The sequence below is a fragment of the Capricornis sumatraensis genome, chromosome 9 (genome assembly GCF_032405125.1).
Source record: "Capricornis sumatraensis isolate serow.1 chromosome 9, serow.2, whole genome shotgun sequence".
Classification (NCBI taxonomy): Eukaryota; Metazoa; Chordata; class Mammalia; order Artiodactyla; family Bovidae; genus Capricornis; species Capricornis sumatraensis.
In genome coordinates this window covers 25,695,492-25,716,919 of record NC_091077.1, presented here as the reverse complement: position 1 = coordinate 25,716,919, position 21,428 = coordinate 25,695,492, and the positions used below count along the sequence as shown (strand labels likewise).

At 38.5% G+C, this 21,428-nt stretch overlaps 1 protein-coding gene and 1 pseudogene across 2 annotated transcripts in view; one reads left to right on the top strand and one right to left on the bottom strand.

The window, feature by feature from the left end:
• The window catches only part of SLC12A2 (solute carrier family 12 member 2), a 95,755-nt gene extending 90,973 nt beyond the window's left edge, over positions 1-4,782 (top strand). For both annotated transcript variants that reach the window (XM_068979286.1, XM_068979284.1), the window contains one exon: positions 1,954-4,782. In XM_068979286.1, coding sequence (XP_068835387.1) covers positions 1,954-2,089 — 136 coding nt within the window. In that variant the 3' untranslated portion in view covers positions 2,090-4,782. The remainder of the gene's footprint in view (positions 1-1,953) is intronic.
• Positions 4,783-14,919: 10,137 nt separating this feature from the next.
• Positions 14,920-15,015, bottom strand: LOC138086698 (U6 spliceosomal RNA; annotated as a pseudogene).
• Positions 15,016-21,428: the final 6,413 nt, after the last annotated feature.

Here is a 21,428-nt window from a genome sequence, read left to right as displayed (position 1 = left end):
CCTGGTCCTTATATAGGTAAAAAAGGCTCAGATCTCTGGAAACATGTCAAATTATGAAACTAAGTAATACCAAAAGATTGCCATTTTTGACTAAAAGCCAGGAAATTTGACTACACCAGGAAATTTCAAATTTTGTTGATGGCAATCAAGTATCTGTAATGAAAGTCACTAAAACATAGAAATCTAGAGAAAAACACTCCATGGAGCAACTGGACATACTTCCACTACCTACAAATGAAAATGAAAGCTCAGAGATAGGTACAAGAAATTGAACATTAATATGTAGAATTAATTATGTTTGAATTTCATTCATCTGTATGTAGTTACCACTACCAAAGTTCAGATAGAAATATCCCTTTCTCCTAAAACAATTTTAAGGGGAGATTTGAGGTTTAATTTTAGATACTAACTCAGCAGTGGCCACAGGACTGGAAGAGGTCAGTTTTCATGCCAATCCCAGAGAAAGGCAGTGCCAAACAATGTTCAAAGTACCACACAATTGCACTCATTTCACATGCTAGCAAAGTAATGCTCAAAATTCTCCAAGCTAGGCTTCAACAGTATGTGAACCAAGAACTTCCAGGTGTTCAAGTTGGATTTAGAAAAGGCAGAGGAACCAGAGATCAAATTGCCTGCATCTACTGGATGATAAAAAAAAGCAAGAAAATTCCAGAGAAACATCTGCTTCATGGACTGTGCTAAAGCATTTGACTGTGTGGATCACAACAAACTGGAAAATTCTTGAAGAGATGGGAATACCAGACCACCTTATCTACCTCCTGAGAAACCTGTATGCAGGTTGAGTATCAACAGTTAGAACCAGACATGGAACAACGGACTGGTTCCAAATTGGGAAAGGAGTGCATCAAGGCTGTATATTGTTACCCTGCTTTTTTAACTTGTATGCAGAGTACATCATGTGAAATGCCAGGCTGGACGAAGCACAAGCTGGAGTCAAGATTGCTGGGAGAAATATCAATAACATCAGATATGCAGATGACACCACCCTTATGGCAGAAAGTGAAGAGGAACTAAAGAGCCTCTTGATGAAAGTGGAAAAGGAGAGTGAAAAAGTTGGCTTAAAATTCAACATTCAAGAAACTAAGATCATGGCATCCAATCCCATCACTGCATGAGAAATAGATGGGGAAACAATGGTAACCATGACAGATATCATTTTCTTGGGCTCCAAAATCACTGCAGACGGTGGCTGCAGCCATGAAATTAAAAGATGCTTGCTCTTTGGAAGAAAAGCTATGACTAACCTACACAGCATATTAAAAAGCAGACATTACTTTGCCGGCAAAGGTCCATATAGTCAAAGCTATGGTTTTTCCAGTAGTCTTGTATGGATGTGAGTTTGGACCATAAAGAAGGCTGAGCACTGAAGAATTGATGCTTTTGAACTGTGGTGTTGGAGAAGACTCTTGAGAGTCCTTTGGACTGCAAGAAGATCAAATCAGTCCATCCTAAAGGAAATCAATCTGGAATATTCATTGGAAGGCCTGATGTTGAAGCTGAATTTCTGATACTTTGGCCACCTGATGCAAAGAACTGACTCATTAGAAAAGACCTTGGTACTGGGAAAGATTGAGGGTGGGAGGAGAAGGGGATGACAGGATGAGATGGTTGGATGGCATCCCTGATTCAATGGATACAAGTTTGAGCAAGCTCCGGGAGTTGGTGAAGGACAAGGAAGCAGTACATGGGGTCACAAAGAGTCAGACACGACTGAGTGACTGAACAACAAAAATTTGCTGTTCTTAAGATATACTGTAAGAAATACTTTGTTCAAACTTGAAAAAAAATAGGAATATATGGTATAGTATAGTTGTTACAGTATATACTGTAATTATAGTAATTTTTAGTTACTATTACTGTGACTTATCGTTTTTATTATTTTATTCTTAGCTTAAATACATTGTTTAATTTCCTGTTGTTTTTTAATACCAGGAGTCTCCCAGTTGCAAGAAAAGGTGCTGTGTCTAGTGCTCTCTACATGGCATGGTTAGAAGCTCTATCCAAGGACCTGCCACCAATTCTCCTAGTCCGTGGGAATCATCAGAGTGTCCTTACCTTCTATTCTTAAGTGTTTTATCTGCACAGTGGACAGCCCTCCAGACGGTACTTCAGTGCCTAGTGAAGTAACTATCACTGAAATCTTCAACATCACAATGGCCAACTGTGACCTTTTTTCACTATTTCATTAATTTGAAAGCACACAGGGAAGTTGCTCCATTGATATATGTGTGGAGACTTCAGTTTTAGTCAATTCCGTATTTCAGTCTTAGTGAATGATGATTCCTTGTTGGACTGAAGCTTGTGAGAGTAAAGTTTTTCCTTTGCTACTTGAATAGCAATAAAAGTGTGTTATTTTTTTGATTGATGAAAGGAGTACAAAAAGCCTTTAGCCTTGAGGTGCCTTCTGAAATTAACCAAATTTCATCCATATATCCTCTTTTATAAATTTGTAGAATGTCAAACTTTGCCTTCCGCTATTTTTATTTCTAATCTTTCCCACCTTAAAATGGACACCGCTTTTCTTTTTCCATTGACCAATTAGTGTTGAGTACTGTATGTTTTCTATTACTTTTGTAAATGTGTTTGTTAGCTATTAAAGGCGAGAATTAGGGCTAGTTAATGAAAATGCAAAGGTAAAACTGAGAACCGAAAAGTGACCCCAAGGTTAGGTTTGCATTAGGATGTATAAATGTAGATCTAGGGGGGAAAAAAGCCCAATAAACCTTTTTTAAAAAACCTCTAATTGGCTGTTATTTATATCTTTTTTGATTATTATTATTTGAATCCTTAGGGGAGGTTGAAGATTTATCCAGTACTTCTATATACCATCCTGAAACATCACATATTGTCATTCTTTAAAGAAAATCTTTAAGATCATTTATATTTATTAGAAGAAAGATCTGTCCTAATTTAGAGTTTTCCTCAAATCTGAGGGACTTACAAAATGCTAAAAGATTTTCCTGGTTAAAATTAGACAAAGCATTGTCATTTAATAGAATATTTCAATAAATATATGGAATATCATTATATCATCCTTTTTTAAATCATTAAAATATTTAATGTTTCATCAAATGGTTAAATGGACCACTGGTTTCTTAGTGAAATGTTTTTAGGCTTAATTCATTCAACTGTCAAGTAAATAGTCTTAATTAATATACTCAGGTTTGAACAGATTATTCTGGACATTTAAATTTAATCCATTCTTAATACTTTAAAACTTTTGTGTTAAGAAAAACTGCCAGTTTGTGCTTTTGAAAAGTCTGTTTTGACATCATAGTCTACTAGTACGATTTGGACAGTGCGTATGTACTGTTACTAAAAGCTTTATATGCAATTATTAATGTGAATTTTTTTTTTTTTTATTCAAGGAAGGATTTCCTAGAAACATTTCAAGGGATTGTATGTCTACATATCTGTATGTGTGTGTGTATATATGTTTATGCATACACATATGCATATGTGTATTTATAATGACACAATGGTTTTTTGTATTTTAAAGTGTTAAGATTTATCATATTAAATTTTTTGTTTATGAGTTCACAGATTGAAAGACAGGTTTCATGGAGAACAAATGTGATCACTGGAAGGGCATGTAACTTCACACACTTATCATTCGATTAGGAAATGGAGAATGTTTCATCTAAAGTACTCTTCAGTGTATTCACTGGTATAAGTTTCACTGGTGAAGAATTTATGTAGGTGTTCATGAATCTTGATAAAAATCTATAAAATTACTACTGTTGTTCAGTAGTGCAATATCTTTGCTGCATGAGTATGAACTAAGTTAATATCATAACAGAGATCTGATAGTAATTTTAAATTCAGAATGCTAAGAGAATGAGGTAATTGTTTTCCTAAAAGCTTTTTCCTATGTTATAACTCACACCATTGTACCATTTTTTGGAGGTTTTGTAGTGTTTAAGAGGAAAGACAGTAAAAATGTCAGATTCAGTAAACAATGTCATGTCTCAACTTTTTAAATGGATAATAGGGCATAACTGAGTGCTGCTATCTTGAAATGTGCACAGGTACACTTACTTTTTCTTTTTTTAAGTTTTTCCCATTCAGGAAAACCTCGTTGTGATCTGTACTGCAGGAACCAAATGTCATGCATCATACATATGTGTATAAAGTACATAAAATATATCTAAATATACATAATGGGGGAGGGTAATATTGTCTGTGAAATAATGTAAGAAGCTTTTCACTTAAAAAGAAATGCATTACTTTTACTTAACACTAGATACCAGGTCAAATTTTTCAAGGTTGTTTTTGTGCTCTGATAAATTGTAACAATTAATTCCTAGAAATGTTAGCTAATGTTGAAGCTATTCTACTCTATTTCATTTATGCTGAATTTGATTGTTTTAATGCCAAAAATTTTAAGTTCTAATCATTGGTGATAACTTGGAAATAAACAGTTATGCAATGGCATATGACCGTTCATTATTTCTCTAGGTAAAAATTCAGTGGGTTTAAAGAATGGTGGTGTTAAGCTGATTATTAACAGTTAATTAAATCACATATTTATTTGTCACATTATTTCATTTGTATTTTAGGTTTCCTTTTACATTCTTTTTTTATGCTTTCTGACATTACATATTTTTAAAGACTATGGAAAAATAATTTAAAGATTTGAGCTCTGGTGGATGTTTACTAGTTTGAAAATGTAATATTTTGATAATACTGTACTATAACTGTCACACAAATGCTTTTCTAATGTTTTAACGTTGAGTATTGCAGTTGCTGCTTTGTACAGAGGTTACTGCAATAAAGGAAGTGGATTCATTAAAACAATTTAATGTCTATTCATTTTATCCATTTTATAAATCTATATCAACTCTGTGATTTTTACCTCATTTATACAACTTATTTCATGGATGTCTTGAGTTTTTTAAAATGGCTTTTACCCTAATATTCATTGTTTGGGAAAGTTGTTTGAAGTTGTTCACTATCCTTAAACCTTTGGAGTAATCACTAATTTTCTTGACAGATTGAGCTATATCAGACACAGCTCATTTTGATATTTTATAAATCATTTAACTTTTCTAATTCTGCTTTATTTGTCTTTTGGTTAAATCATGTGTTTATGAGTGAAGAAAGTAGAAATGGATTCACAGTCCCTGAGTATAATCTGATTGATTTCTTGCTAAGATTTTTGGCAAAGCTAATTTACAGTTTTACAAAGCATTTTCCCTTTACCATTTGAACATTACAGTAGGTGTATTGTATGTGCAGGACAGCTGTTTCTTTCTCTTCTACTCTTGAGAAAGTAGCTTGGAGAATTGTAGCGAGTTTCCCAAGATTGTGTGATAACTCAACAAAGGATACTGGTCTAGAACACAGTTCTTTCATCTTCACGCATATCACCATTATGCAGTCACTGCTGCCTGATCCATAACTTAGTTACTGGTTTAGAATGGTCATTTCCAAACTACTCATACTTACCTGCCCAGGAAGTTTGTGCTCAAGTAATACAAATTACAGTTACAAGTGTATACTGGCCACAGGCTACCTAATAGATCTGAAACAAATATAAGTGTCCATTGTATGATCTTTGCTTTTTGCTTATTCCTCATAAAGCTGCTATTCAAGTTTACTCACTTCTTTGTGGAATATGAGGGAGGGTTAAGAGAGAATTCAAAGGCAGCTATGATTGTGACATTTACTATCAGAGCATCCAGTGGTTTTCAAAACAGGAATGTAATTAAGTCTTTGAGCCAGCAGAGTTTTTTGTTTTTATTTGGGGAATAAAAGATAAATGCTTTGATATGCATCAGCAGGATGCATATGTATGTATCAACAGGATGTTTATAGGATTAGAGGAAATAGATGATAGTTTGATGTTTAACTATTTGGGTAAACAAGTAGTTAAAACATCAAAATAATGGTTAAAACAGCATAAGTCTTAGAATACACTCATCAGAAAGTACTGTTTAGCTAGTTCAGATAATAGGTACATAAAAGGTGTTCGTGGATTAACCAATCAGACATACTTTTTTGAGGGGGACTACTGAAATACCTGAAGAGCTCAGTCTCATTGCTTTTTATAGGGAAGCAATGGTCATAGACCTATTTTACCCGTGGCACAGGAGTTTAAGGTAGGCTGTTAAATGGCAGCATTAAGGAGAACTGCAGCCCATTTTTTCCCTGTTGGAACTATCACTGAATTTTGTGTTGGGCAAGGTTACTACTATTTCAGAGGAAAATGTGAATATGTTTGAATTTTTTGTCTTCTGCAGCCTTAACTTGTGGCTGTGGTCCTCAGATCAGGAGCTCATTCCCCCAAATAATAGTTTACACATATTCTTTGTTCCTCTTTTCTATCATATGAATGCCAGTTAGCAAGATATTCCATCCAAAACTACAAATAAAAAAGAAATTTACTTTTCTGATCCATGTGAAATGCAAAAACAGACACCTCAGACTCAATACTTGTCAGAATTTCATTAGAATACTGCTAAATAAGCTTTGAAGGTCAAGAATTGTGGAGGTTTAATTCTAGAAACGTTAATTGAGTTTCTAGATAATTTCATATCCAGTTCCTATCTAATAACAGACAAACTTTAAAAGCAAGCAGGCAGCATATTTTGATTTATATATAGTACACATAAGGCATATAACAACTACTGCTATAAGGTATGACTGTATTTGCTCTTTTATATTCTAAATAAAATTAAGTCCCAAGTAAGCCATTTTGAAAGGAGGTCTTCACAATTTGAAAGGGAGCAAGTTTTAGGCATTTGTCTGTATGACCAATATAACACAGGTTACTTTTATTTCAAGCACACATTTTTGCTTAAGACATGAAAACTCCTTTGAGTTTCCTAGAAGTGTTACTAGTCAAGACGTTTAAAAGATGGCAATGATTATTTGGGAATTGGGGTGGAGAGTGGTAGGATGGAAAGTTACCCTCCAAGAAAGGTTCATGGGTTGTGAAAGACTGCTTTTATGGCTGAAAGTCTTGCATTCACTCTTCCTTCTGGGAAACAGTGAATTGTGAAGAATGGAAGTTAGGTGTTTTTTTTTCTGAATTTTAAAATCTGTTGTTTTTTTTTGTCTTTTATTTTTATTTATTTATTACTTTATTTTACTTTACAATACTGTATTGGTTTTGCCATACATTGACATGAATCCACCACGGGTGTACATGTGTTAATAAGCATCTCCTATTAGTTACATGGTACTAAATTCAGAAGTGAAGTCGCTCAGTCGTGTCCGACTCTTTGCGACCCCATGGACTGTAGCCTACCTGGCTCCATCCATGAGATTTTCCAGGCAAGAATACTGGAGTGGGTTACCATTTCCTTCTCCAGGGGATCTTCCTGACCCAGGGATCGAACCCGGGTCTCCTGCATTCCAGGCAGATGCTTTACAGCCTGAGCCACCAGGGAAGCCCTGCTAAATTCAGAAGTATGACCTATCTCTTTCAGGAAGTCTTTTTCTGTGGCTGTTCCATCAATAAAGATAATTCTTTGTTTACTGTCTATGCACCTGTGAGCTTAACGCTGTTGACGTAAACGTCACACGGTGTTTTTCAGAGATTTGACAGTAGGGAATAACAGGTGTATTATGTACTGAAACAGGTGTATTTATTGTATTGAGAACAGTGGTTATCAAACTTCATTGTGTATTGGAATCACCTTGAGCGTTTGTTAAAATATAATTGTTCCTGCCAGTCTCTGTTCTAAGTGAAATTCCTCTCCTTCACAAACACAGCTTTTCAGTATAACCCTCCCTTCTTTATGGTTCCCTTTATCCTTTACCCATGCCTATCGAGTTTCTTAGAGAGTACACTTATTTCCATCTCCCCTCAGCTGTGAATTCAGATAATGACCATTCTTCCACAAACAGATAGAGTGTTTTCTATCTGTATTATCATCATCTTTAGTGGTAGAAATAGAACCCAAAGCATACTAACAGAAAAAGCAGTCCAGGAAGACAACTGAGATGAGTCCCTGGACTCAAGTTTGTGTAATCAGGGACTCAGAACAGTGTCATCAGAATTCTGTCTCTACCTTTTCTTCTCTCTGGTTTGCCTCTCTAGGCTTGACTTGATTCTTCAGGTAAGACTGTCAGGGCATATTGTGCTCTATGGCTTCTGGGCAGTGGGGGAGAGCAGTTGGGGGGAATCAATCTCAGTAGTAGTTCAATGACTGTAGTAAAAAAAAAAAAAAGGCAGGGGGGTTGCTGTGTTGGCAGCTAGTGCCCTTGGTTTCTTGGGTTTATGTAGTTGCTCAGAAAATTAAGGAAGGGCTGCTTCAGCTCTTTGATCTACACTGATGACTGGCTACTTCAGGTGCTAGTTTGCCCAAGTTCCAGAGGTGAACAGCTCTGTAGGCCAAACTCAAGCCACTGACACCTTGACTAGGCCCTCAAGCTTTGCAGCCAAATGCTCAATATCCACTCCATTCCTTGCTTTCCACCCTGCTCCCCACGTTCCACTCCCACCCCTTCCACCCTCATCCCTGATCCATCCACTCCCCACCTTCTACCCTAGCCCAGCAGTCCCACAGCCATCCCAGCCTCAAACTTTCTGTTCACAGGGTATTTGGCAGAGGATTTCTGATTCCCTAGTTGGCAACAACTCCATTTGCACACCCCGCTTGTCCTTACTCCTCAGGCTAGTATCTCCAGAACCCCAGTCCCGGCCCACTCCAGGGGGCAAAATCCCCCAGCCCAGAACAAGAACAGGTCTTTCTTTCCCTTCCCCTTTCCCTGACAATGGGTTCTCGTGGCTTGTGGGAAAATGCAGAAAACCTGTTTTAGTAGGGTCCACATCACAGAAGAGTCTGCTTTTCCTACAATATCAAGAAATAGAATAGCCATTTAGAAATGCATTTAGAATGGTAACAGAATCTTCCCTCACCAAAACGGAGTACTATACTTTTTCTAATCGAAAGAAGTTTGGTTGATTTTTCCAACTATGTTGCACTAAATTCTCAGCAGATCACTCTGTTACCCTTGAACCATGCCCAGACAATGGTAAGCCCCCCAAAGTTTTAAAAAGTGTAACGCAGAATTAACTTCTCTAGAAGACATCCATTACCTCTGGGCTACAGTAGGGGAGCCAGTGGGCACTGGTAGTATCAGATGGAAGGTCGTTAAAATAGTTCTAAAGAGAGATGTCAGGGATGAAGGGGGATTGAATCAAGTTGAGTAGCAGGAAGAATTAAAAAGAGTTTAGATTCAGAAGCCATATCAAGAAAGAATTAAAGGCAGTAAGATTGTAATGAGGTTAGGTGGAGAGACTAGGGGATGAGATGACGAAGACATCTGGCTTGGGCCATGGGTGGATCTGATATTGAAACAGGAAGCTGAGCAAGTTTGGCGAAAGGTATGCACGTGGCAGGAGAATAAAGGGGTTGTTTAGAACATGAGTTAAAGATAAGATTCAGGCTCTGGAACCCAACGTGACAATTAGGTATTTATCCACTGAAATAATTTACCAAAAAAATCACTGAGACTAGAACCTTCTTTAAAAGCAACAGGTAAATTATGTTGGTTTTGTTTCACAGTTACAGTTTGCTTAGGTTTTCTATTTCTTGCTGTGTCAATTTTAACAATCCTTCATTAAATGTTAATTCCTATGTATTGAAATTTATTAGCAATTGGAGCATGATTTTATAATTTCAAACTCTATTCACTTTATATATTCCTTTCCTTTTTATATATTTTCTCAATTGTTGATTGGATTTGTTTCTGATCCTTAGAAAAAACGCACTTGGACTTACTTATCACCTTCATTAATTTTCACAGGTGTCATGGCTGAAGAAACAAAAAGAGAAACAATGCTCTCTACATTTAATTCTCTCCTTCCTAAATCACATGGAATATGAGGTCTTTTTTTCTCTTAATCCCAGAAAAGTACACTCTAAGATATAAATCTATGGAAATATTCATTACTTTCCAAAAGGTATCACTATCTTGCAAATAGCAATATGGAGATAAAGGAAAAGTCACACTCCTATCTCCAACATGCTTAACTATTTCAAAACATCAAAGATACTCTGCTATTTCTAAAACCATGGCACAGAACTAGCTCCTTGGCAGAAAGCTCCACATTAGCTCAGGCTACACAGAGAGAGAGCTGACATGTTCTGTTGGATGAACTTGTTATACTGGAATAGCTGATAAACAAGAGCTATCTCTTGAACTTAAAAAAATAAATACAGTCACCAGTATAGTACAGTGAAAGGAACATTATTTTCTGGTCACTAAAAGAGGCCATATTTTTTTCAGGGAAGTTGAGTATAGATATACTGGAAGGTTGTCGTTTGAGAAGAAATCAAAATGTAGACGTGGCTTTCCAGAGAAACTGACCCTGACCCCCATTTGTGTCCTAACTCTGTTATTTACTGTGACCACAGCCCCTCTAAAGTCTTGCTCTTTAACTCTACTATGAGGATAATACTGTCCACTTCAGAGAGGGGTTATGAGATTTAAATAATTATGTAAACAGGTGGCATATGAACACTGTTCAGTTGATATAAGCTCTTTCTCCCTCATTTCTCCTAAATTAGAAATAAAATGATTCTCAGTTAATCACAGCACCATGAGTGACTATTTTCCTGCTCATCCCCTAGCACAATCCATCACCTGATCTTATTGATGTTTTCTTTCTAAACAACTCAAATCTCTATCTCTGTTCAACCAATAGATTTGCTACGACTTCAGTTCTGATTTCCAACACTGGGAGCCAGACAATGTTAAGCTTGCTCTAACGCTAACATGATGAGAAGAAACCATTTAAGATTATAAAGCCAGGGCAGAGAAGTAATTCCCACACCTGGTGGAGGTGTACTTCCTTGGATATTGATGTGGGCCAAGTTTTGGGGCTCCTCTCTACTGAAGGCTCTCTTCCTCCATATCCTCTGAACATGTGGGATACATTCCTGAGGAACTAAGGGGCCACCTTAGAGCTGCATTCATTGACTACCTTTTGCACTGTTTCTATGCTAATTCTTCAGCAAACCCAATCAAAGCCCACTTAAAACTAAGTCCAAATCTTTATTCTCTTCTAGTCCTCCAATTTAGACCCAAACTTTTTGGACTGACCAAAAAGATCATATAAAAAGATCATATAGTTCTCACTTGTCTCTTTGCCTCCCATATTAATTACATCACTGTCCAGTGGGAGATATCTATTCCCACCAGACTAACCATCTGCACAGGGCTTTTGTTTCATTGCAGTTGGAACATTCCAATTTAATTGCCTGGTCTGTCCTTGACCTTACTCAACATGAAGCTCAGAATCATCTGCTATGGGAAGTTTTCTGATTCCATAAGGCTGCATTAGAGGTCCCTTCTCTGCTCTGCCCCTCTATGCTAATCCACTTGCCCCTGCCATAGCCTCATTGCCTGCACTGGAGTTGCTTTCTTTGCTCTGTGTTTTTCACACCAGTGTGGAAGTGCCCTGACTGCAGTGACCTTATGCAGGGCTTACAATTTAATAGGCACTTAAGGTCCATCTAGTCAAAGCTATGGTTTTTCCAGTGGTCATGTATGGATGTGAGAGTTGGACTGTGAAGAAAGCTGAGCGCCAGAGGATTGATGCTTTTGCACTGTGGTGTTGGAGAAGACTCTTGAGAGTCCCTTGGACTGCAAGGAGATCCAACCAGTCAATCCTAAAGGAGATCAGTCCTGGGTGTTCACTGGAGGGACTGATGCTGAAGCTGAAACTCCAATACTTTGGCCACCTCATGAGAAGAGTTGACTCATTGGAAAAGACTCTGATGCTGGGAGGGATTACAGGCAGGAGGAGAAGGGGACGACAGAGGATGAGATGGCTGGATGGCATCACCGACTCGATGGACATGAGTTTGAGTGAACTCCAGGAGTTGGTGATGGACAGGGAGGCCTGGCATGCTGCGATTCATGGGGTCGCAAAGAGTCGGAGACAACTGAGCGACTGAACTGAACTGAAGATGCTGAATGTCTGATTAAATGAAGTGAATGATGAGCAAGAGAACTGATTTGTTTTTTTATCTTATGAACCCTATGGACCATGTAATTTGTTTTCCATTTAACCTTGACTGATAGGTGAAGTACTATTAGGAATATATGGTGGGTATTCTAAGTTTTAGGGATTTTCACATCCTTTCTCTCTCCCACTTTACTTCATTCTGACTTATGCACTGATACTATGGTATCAGTACATTTTGGAACTAAATGAGAGTGCTGAAATATTTAAAAAATTAACAAATTTGTTTATCATTGTGAAAAAGCATCTGCCATCAATGCCTTATCTTGTTAAGTATCTAAAGACCAAGTATCTCCCAAACCCATGCTCTTATACAAACTTTATGAATGAGAAAACATTATATAAACATTACAGATGATTCTTCCCAACTGGAAAAATTTTACTCTTTATAACACAGCTTAAAAGACAGCTTCTTTGTGAAACTCCTCTGACATCCCATTGCCAAACCACTGCAGCCATTCCATCTTTTTTCTTGGCCCATGGCATTGTTATATATTTGATTTCCCAATTAGATTGAGTAACTGATGTAATCAGTTTGTTATCTCCAGTGGCTTATCTTAGTTGTGAGCAGATAGAAGGTTTTAATACAGGATTTTTGAAATAATTAATGAAAAAATTATATAAAGGGGAAGTCTGCTGACAACAGGAGAATGGATGAAGTTATAGGCATGGAACTTTGTTAGGACCAGAGCTTTCTGAAATGGTGATTTGGTTTAGCAGTAACAACTACAACTACCGGTAACAACTACATAGTAATGATATGCATAAGATGTTTCTTATATGTTTAAATTCTTGAGGCCAAACCTACAATAACTACTCTTCCATGTTAGTAACTTGGTCTCCTTCATGCTAATCACTAGGATATAATTATTTGAAGAAGGGGTCATTTAATAAGTGGTTACTGGTTATTATATCTGTAATACTTTGGCTTCCCTGATGGCTCAGCAGTAAAGAACTCACCTGCAATGCAGCAGACATAGGTTCCATCCCTGGGTCAGGAACGTACCCGTGGAGAAGGAAATGGGAACCCACTCCAGTATTCTTACCTGGGAAATCCCAAGGACAGAGAAGCCTGGAAGGCTACAGTCCATGGTGCACAAACGAGTGGGACATGATTTAGCAACTAAACAACAACAAATATAAATAAGAAGACTCATGAACAAGGGGAGGAAGCAGAGAAGAGCAAGGGAGGATGCTTGTGGCTGGGGAGCTGGGCAAAGGCACCCTCCTTAAAAGTATTTTTAAAATGTCAATCCCAAGCGATATAACTCCCAAACTCTGTGTGAGAAGCCAGTTTGGGGGTCAGCGTGGTAGGGGCAGCCCTGGGCTCTAGCCCACCCTGATTGAGGGTGATAGGGTTGGGGTGAAAAGCTCAAGTTGAGAAGCAAAAGGTGCCAGTGTTTAGTTAGGTGCCAAAGTATTTGCTTAAGAAATTAGTCACCTTCTTGGCCAAGCCCAGGCACCGGCTGTTATCTTAACTGCCCTTTAAACGTTTCCCGGTGGCTTTCGTTCTTTGAGGATTATTGAACATTTCGGTCCCACAGGTGCCCGCTGTTTTGAGAAAACTGTGTCGAAAAATACACAAGTGGAAGCAGATCCTCATTTGTTGTTAAACCTGCAGTCTTTCCAGAGGTTCTTTTCTAAAACGTAAAACAGAGGGCTGACATAATCCCAGGATCCTAAATGAAGGGGATTTTCCTGCTTAACCTGGGTCACACCAAACTCAGGTGCACACCAACTGAAGAAACCTTGACTCTGCCCACCTGCCTTGCTCTCCTTGTTCCATCCTTCCTCTCTTCTGGTCCCCTCTCGTCCAGGCAATACAACTGTCATCGTGACAGGTCTTACCTTTTGGCAGGGCTCCAACTTCACCATTATTTGGTGGGGAGTGTCTTGGGAAAAACATAATGTAACTTGAACGTATTTTCTATTAATAGTTTTAAAAAGATCTTTCATCCTTATTTTGACTTCAGTGTTATCAAACTCCAATTCGAGAGAACCGAAGACTGACTGGCTAGGATCTCGTCAGCTCTCTGGGGTTCAAGGGCGAAGCAAGGTGGATCACCCCTAGCCGCGAAGCAACCCCCTCCCACCAGGCAACGCGCGCCTCTCCCTCACGTGGAGACCCAGCCCCAGAAGGCAACGCGCGCCTCTCCCTCACGTGGAGACCCCGCCCTACGGGGCGAGGGACGCCTCGCCATCACGTGGAGACCCCGCCCCCCGCGGGCAATTGGTGCCTAATTCATCTCACGTGGAGACCCTGTCTCACAAGGCAGCGAGCACCTCTCCCCCACGCGGAAGTTATATTTGAGCGGTGCGTGCCTTGCCCGCTAGAGGGTGTGTGAAACTGCAGAATGTGTGTTTTCTCTGACAGAGGCTCCCTCGTGTGGCTCCTGCGACAATGACGGCTGTGACTTAAATGTTTACTTCATTCTCTTTAGAGAAGGGAAGAAGTCTTGGATCTTGCCCTCAGGAGAGGCGATGATGCTCCTTTTTTTTTTTTTTTTTAAAGCACATTTTTTCTCTCTCAGAATAGAAAACTTTGTTTTTCTTAAACTAACGTGGACTCTGGCGGAGTAATTGAACTGCCTGGGAAACAATTTGGGGTAGAGTTATTGCAGGATACTCCAGCGCTGCTCGTGTCACATAGATGAGAGAAAGGAGTCGCTGAGACATCTGAATACCCACTAGATTTAAGGCGTTTTATGTCATTATTTAATCTTAGAGTATCTCAAGTAGGAATTGCCATTCCCGCTTTTATAATTGAAGTATAGTTGATTTACAATTTTAGTTTCAGGTGTACAGCATTGTGATTAATTATTTTTACAGATTATACTCCCATTAAAAGTTATTCCAAGATAATGGCTACAATTCCCTGTGCTGTACGATATATCCTTGTTGCTTATCTATTTTCCAAATAGAAGAATGTGTTTTCCTGACGTCCTTGCACAGGGGCCATGCTAACCTCTGCTTTGGTCCAGTTTTAGTATATGTGCTACCAATGTTAGCACTGTCATCCCTTTTTTATAGAAGAGGAAACAAGTTATTAGAGGTCCAGGGTCTCAAACAAGTATAATGGGGGAGGGGGGTTGTCCAAGAACTTTGTCCAGAGCTAAGTCCAGAGCTTTACAGTAATGAGACCACCTACAAAAAGATAAAATTTTATACTCAATTTCCTCTCCCTAGAGATGTTACATTCCACAGAAATTTCCTTATGTTTCAAATCCAATAACTTCACATCTGAGTATGTCACTTTTGGCTTTTGTATAGTGTGCTACATTTGCACATTTAGTCTCAAGAATAGTTATCAAATTTTTTAAAATTTATTTTACTGATGTATAATTGACAACTAAAATTGCAAGATATTTCAAATGTACTAGATTGTGATGATATAATAAACATTGTGAAGGAATTCTCCCTGACCTGTTAATTGTGCTGTGCTGTCTGTGCTTACTCACTCAGTCATGTCCCACTCTTTGCAACCCCGTGGACTGTAGCCCACCAGGCTCCTCTGTCCATGAGGAGTCTCCAGGCAAGAATACTGGAGTGAGTTGCCGTGCCCTCCTCCAGGGCATATTCTCAACTCAGGGATCAAACCCAGGTCTCCTGCTTGCAGGCGTATTCTTTACCATCTGAGCCAACAAGGAAGCCCATAGTTAACTAATACATCTGTTATTAATAGTATTAGTATTACTGAGAGTTAACTTATAAAGTGAGACTGAGGAAGATGAAGTGGTATGCTTAAAGTTATTAGAATTAGCAAATAAATTTCTTTCTCAAGTCTAGTGATGTGAAAGTCATTTTGGTTCTCATAGCAGGCTGTCTTCCTTTAGAGTAGATCTTTTTTTTTTTTTTTTTAGTTTATCAAATAAGAGGATCACCAAGTTCCCTCCTAGCCCTCCAGTTCTGAGGGTTCTGATCGTTAAGGGCTTTCATGTCTTGTCTCCCCTTGTCTTCAGTGCTCTGGTCTGGTGATGTTAAGGCCATAGAGAGGTTTAATGATTTACCCTTGCTCACACAAGTGGTCTCTGCACCACCCAAGCCTGGCATGCAGGCTCCCTGGTTTGTAGCCTTGCACCGTGGAGTAGGCATTAGCATTTGGCCTCACTCTGCCCCTTTTCTTTGATAAAAGTTTATAATTTCCTTCTTATCTTGTTTTGGTGGGACTAACCCACCTGAGGCTTTTGGGTTGAACACCTGACTCTGGCCTACCTAATCAAAGTGTTAGTTACAAAAACAAGCTTATGGTTGAAATTGGGCCAAGGATAGGCAGCCATAGGGTTTGCTAACCCCTTGGGGAAAACGTGTGCTTTTCACCTGGGCTTAAAAAAGGAGTTTTTATGGACTGGATGCCTATGCCTCCCCCAAATTTCATATGACGAAGTGCTAACTTCTAATGTGTTTGGAGATTGGGCCTTTTGGAACGTAACTAAGTTTAAAGGAAATGGACCTCAAATCTTGTAGGATTGGAGTCCTTATGAGAAGAGGAAGAGACATCAGAATGTGTTCTTCTCCAAACCCCCAACATATGCACACACCAAGGAAAGGCCATGGGAGGACACTGGAAGGAAGTGACCATCTGTAAGTTAGGGAGAGAGTCCTTACTTGGAACTGAATCCTGTCTGTTGAAGCTTTTCTCTTTGACTTCCCAACTTCTAGAACCATGAGAAATAAATTTTCGTGTTTAAGCCACCCAGCCCATGGTGTTTTGTTATGGCAGACTGAACTGGGAAAGGAAGTGGTAAAAGCCCAGCTGGGAGCCACTAGTCATCATTTCTGCTCCCAAGAAAGGAAGCCAACAGGTGGAGAAAGAGCTGTGAATGGGTGACAGTGGGTCTGGACCCTAGCTACTATTTTTGTTTAAACAGCTATAATGAGACATAATTCAAATACCATAAATTCACCCATTTAGAGTATATAATTCAGTGTACACTGAGAGATATGTACAACCATCACCAGAGTCAATTTTAGGATATTTTCATCACCTCAAAAAGAAACCCTATCCCCTTTAGGTATCACTCCCCTTTCTCCCCTTCTCTCTAGTCCTAAGCAACCATGCTTAGCAACCATCTTTCTGTCTCTGCAGAACTGCCTATTCTGGTTATTTCATATACATGGAATCGTATAATTAATATATGGCATTCTGTGTCTTCTCACTCAGCCTAATGTTTTCAAGGTTAATTCATATTATGGCATGTATTATTTCTGTCTATGATGAAATAATATTCCATTGTAGACAAAAACCACGTGTTGTTAACCCACTCATCAACTAATAGGCATTTGAGTTGTTCTCACTTTGGCTTATTATTAATTACACTTCTATAAAATTCATGTACATGTTTGAGGTAGATTTATGCCTTTATTTATTTTGAATATATATATCACGGGGTGGAACTTCTGGATCATATGATAACTCTGTTTAATTGAATAACTGCCAAACTGTTTTCCAAAGTGGCCACACTGTTTTACATTCTCACCCGCAGTGAGTGTTCGCATTTCTTTGCCAACACTTACTATTATTTGATATTTAAATTCTAGCCATACTAGTGGGTGTGAAGTAATATCTTATTGTGGTTTTGATTTGCATTTCTCTGGTGAATAACGATGTCAAGCATCTTTCCTTGTGTTTATTGGTCACTTTCTTGGAGAAATATCTGCTTAGATCCTTTGCCCATTTTTAAATCGAGATATTTGTCTTTTTATTATTGAGCTGTAAGAGTGTTTATCGCATCACTAATTCAATGAACATGAATTTGAGCAAACTCCAGGAGACAGTGGAGGACAGAGGAGTCTGACATGCTGCAGTCCATGGGGTCACAGAGTCAGGCACAACTTAGTGACTAAACAACAAAAAAGAGTGTTTATATATATCAGATACAAGTCCCTTATCTGATATAATAATAATAATGAAAAATTTGAAATATTGCAAGTTACCAAATTATAGCACAAGTCCCAAAGTGAGCAAATGCTGTTAGAAAAATGGCACCAATAGACTTGCTCAATTCAGTGTTGCCACAAACCTTCAATTTGTCCAGAATCTGCGAAGTGCAATGAGGTGAAGCACAGTATGACAAAGTATGCCTGTATTTGAAATTCAGTTCATTTTTGCCTACTGAGCCAATATATTTTTGTTAATCTTAATCCTGCTTATACTTTAAGTACTTGGAACTGAAAGAGTGCTAACCAATATTTTTCTCTAGACTATACCATAACTGGCTTCCTCAAAGATTGAGATTTAGAAATATATCTTAGTGTTTACAAAGCTATCACATGGTCTTATTTGATCCTTGCTCACCTTGCTGCTACTGCTGCTGCTAAGTCACTTCAGTCATGTCCGACTCTGTGCAACCCCATAGACGGTGTGAAAGTGGGTATTTTCATCTACATCGTAAAGGTGAAGAAACTTGAGGCTTGAGAGGCTACATGACCCAGGCTTTGACTTCGTAAGGGGCATATCTGGAACAGAACCCAGGTCTTCTGATCCCTAGTTCAACCCCCTTCATATAGTGTTGTCCTGAGAAGCTCACTGGGCTTCACAGATGTGCTGTCCTGATGTGCCTGTGAGAAGCATGTGCAGGACAAAGAAATATTGCCCCAAACGATGACATAGAAGCAGGGTCTCAGAGAATGGGTCATGACTGAGTTAAAAACCAAGAGACTAAATTCTAGTGCCTACTCTAAGGGAAAACCACATAAACTTTTTTTTAAGTCATAATTCTAAACAAATAAAACCTCATACCCCTGCCCCCCACCAAATGGTTTGGGATTTTTGTGGTAGATAATTTACACTATCTTAGGAACTATACAAACTCTTTAAACTGCAAGGCCAACCTCTAAGGAGGCCAATTTGGCATTGATTTTTAAAATAAACATAATTATAATGAGAGTTGAAGCAAAGGAAATTAAGTAGAGTGTGTGCTGTACTTGGCATGTATCTAAACGCTCAGTTAGGGCCAGTGAGGAAGGTCCATTACTTGGCGTGAGTGCTGAAAAATTTTTTTGTAATTGCTCTCCGCTGTAGGTCACTATGTTTTTATTTAAAAATTGTTTCAACCACATTTTCACATTTCAGTAGGGTGCTGACAAACATAATTGTGCACATTAATAGTGTCAACTTAAAAGGAAGAATGGTTACAAAATTCTCCATCTTTCTCCAAACTGAGTCAAATTCAAATAGCTCCACTTAAAAGATAAATGCATTTCTTTTTCATTCTTATTCATCTGTGCATGATAGACAGTGATGGAGAGTGAATAGTCCGTGCCAGCAGTACTCTGTTTTAGTCATCAAATCGCCTGTTAAGGGCACAGTTCTCAACTGGAATGCAAGTTTCCTTGTGACTCAACTGAAGGAGGAGTGGTAGTGATGGAGGTGGAGGGCTGTAATCTGTTTTATAGTAATTTGTAGTAGGGAGGGGTTAGGAAATTTCTCATTCATTAACATCGTCTGCTCTTACAACTAAAAGCATTTTCTAATGACTCCATGTCTATTTGAGAACCAAAAATCCTATTTGGATTATGAATTATTGCATATGAAGATTATAAAATGGAAAGCTTTTTGTATTATTTAGAAATATGTGCACTTACATATTAATTTATGAACCGTTTATGATGACAACAGAGATAAAAATGTTAGACCCAAGTTGAAAGCCAAGCTGGTGTTCAGAGGGGCTATCTGCTAAGAGGTCCAGAGATCAAAGCAGAAAGTTGAGGAAGGAAAAATAGCCCACTCTTTGTCCATGAGCTGGCAAATATGGTAAACACGCCTTACCATCACCAATCTATGTCACACAGACACTTAACCGAGTGGGTAGAAAGCTTCCAGGAAGGCCGCCAGACTGAAGTGCTTTCTCACAGCTTGCTGTCATCTGAAAGTTCTGTGGAGGACAGCTCTCCTGCTGGGTGTAGGTCAGAACAGCTCAGACCCAAGTTACCAGCACTGGGGAATTCCATTCTTCACTGGTTGTTAGGAGAGGCAGCCAGCCCCTCTCTCCCCCCTCCTCCAGAGCAATAGTTGGTCTCCCTTTCCATTTCTATCGTCCTTCTGTCTTATGGAGACCCGGGTTCAATCCCTGGGTCGGGAAGATCCCCTGGAGAAGGAAATGGCAACCCACTCCAGTACTCTTGCCTGGAGAATCCCATTGAGGGAGGAGCCTGGTGGGCTACAGTCCATAGGGTCGCAAAGAGTCGGACACGACTGAGGGAATTCATTTCACTTCACTTCAATTCTGTCTTATGGGGCTGGGCAAAGAACCAGAAAGCAGTGTCTGTCTTTATTTTCCTTAGGCCATCCTCCTTTTTCTCCAGCCATACACTGAAGACTAAGCTCCTTATCTCCTCCTTTCCTCAGGACAGACAGTTCTTGCTCAAAATTGATTCTCACTGGATTTTGTTACATTGAATGAAGCCTGCAATCTGTTTTATTTCGTTTGTGGCTCTATTTACTTTACCTCAACAGTAATGACAATGCAGGGTGGTTTTGTTCTAGTTCTTTCTCCTGAAGTGTCCACCTCTGTTTTTTGCTTTTGAAGATCAAGAAGTTATTTCTTGCCTCTTCTAGCCGAGGCCCGAAGTGTCTATTTGGCCATTGAGAAATATTCAATTCAAGTAGAAGTGGCTGTTTTCTAGAAAGATCACAAAAGGCTGAGCCAATATAAAGATCTCTCAAGAAATTTTAAGAATCTGTTTATAACAAGAAAGGAAATGCAAATATTTATCCAGGAAAAATGTTCCTTCCAGTGCAAATTCCCAGTGCAAATTCAAAGAAGTACAAATTAAAGCAAGTTTGAAGTGCCATTTACAACCACTTAAATTAAGAAATATCTGAACATGATAGTCAAATATGCTAATGTGTTTGTAGTGAGTCAGATTTATTTTTACAGCTGTCTTGGAAAACTATATGACAATATTAGTCAATGTCTACCGATAGGATCTTAGTGAGCACAACTCTGCAATGGAAATGGTGGCCCTGAACATAAAAATGTTTCTCTTGTAAACTTTGCTCCTGGCTTTTTTTCTTTTTTTCTCTGAAAGCATAATGGAAAAGAAATTAAAAACTGTATATGAAGATGCTGAGAACTTCTATTGCTAGTAGTATTACAGATTTGGTTACCTGAAAATCTTCTCACTATAGACATCTTGAAATGATAGGTAAAATATAATAAATCTAAGTTAAAATAAATGAATTAGAGTTACATGTATCATGACTAAATTTCAAAACCACAATAGTAACAGAAAGGCTCACATACAGTGTGATGATATTTACGAAAAAAATTTTAAAGCTAAATAATATAGCATACTGCTTTTGATGCATACATCTATTTTTAAAAGTGTACATTCAACTAGGAATAATATTAAATTCACATTACTGATCATATTTTGGAGGGACCTGGGAGTTTTTTTTAATCAAGAATGGGGCTGTTACCAC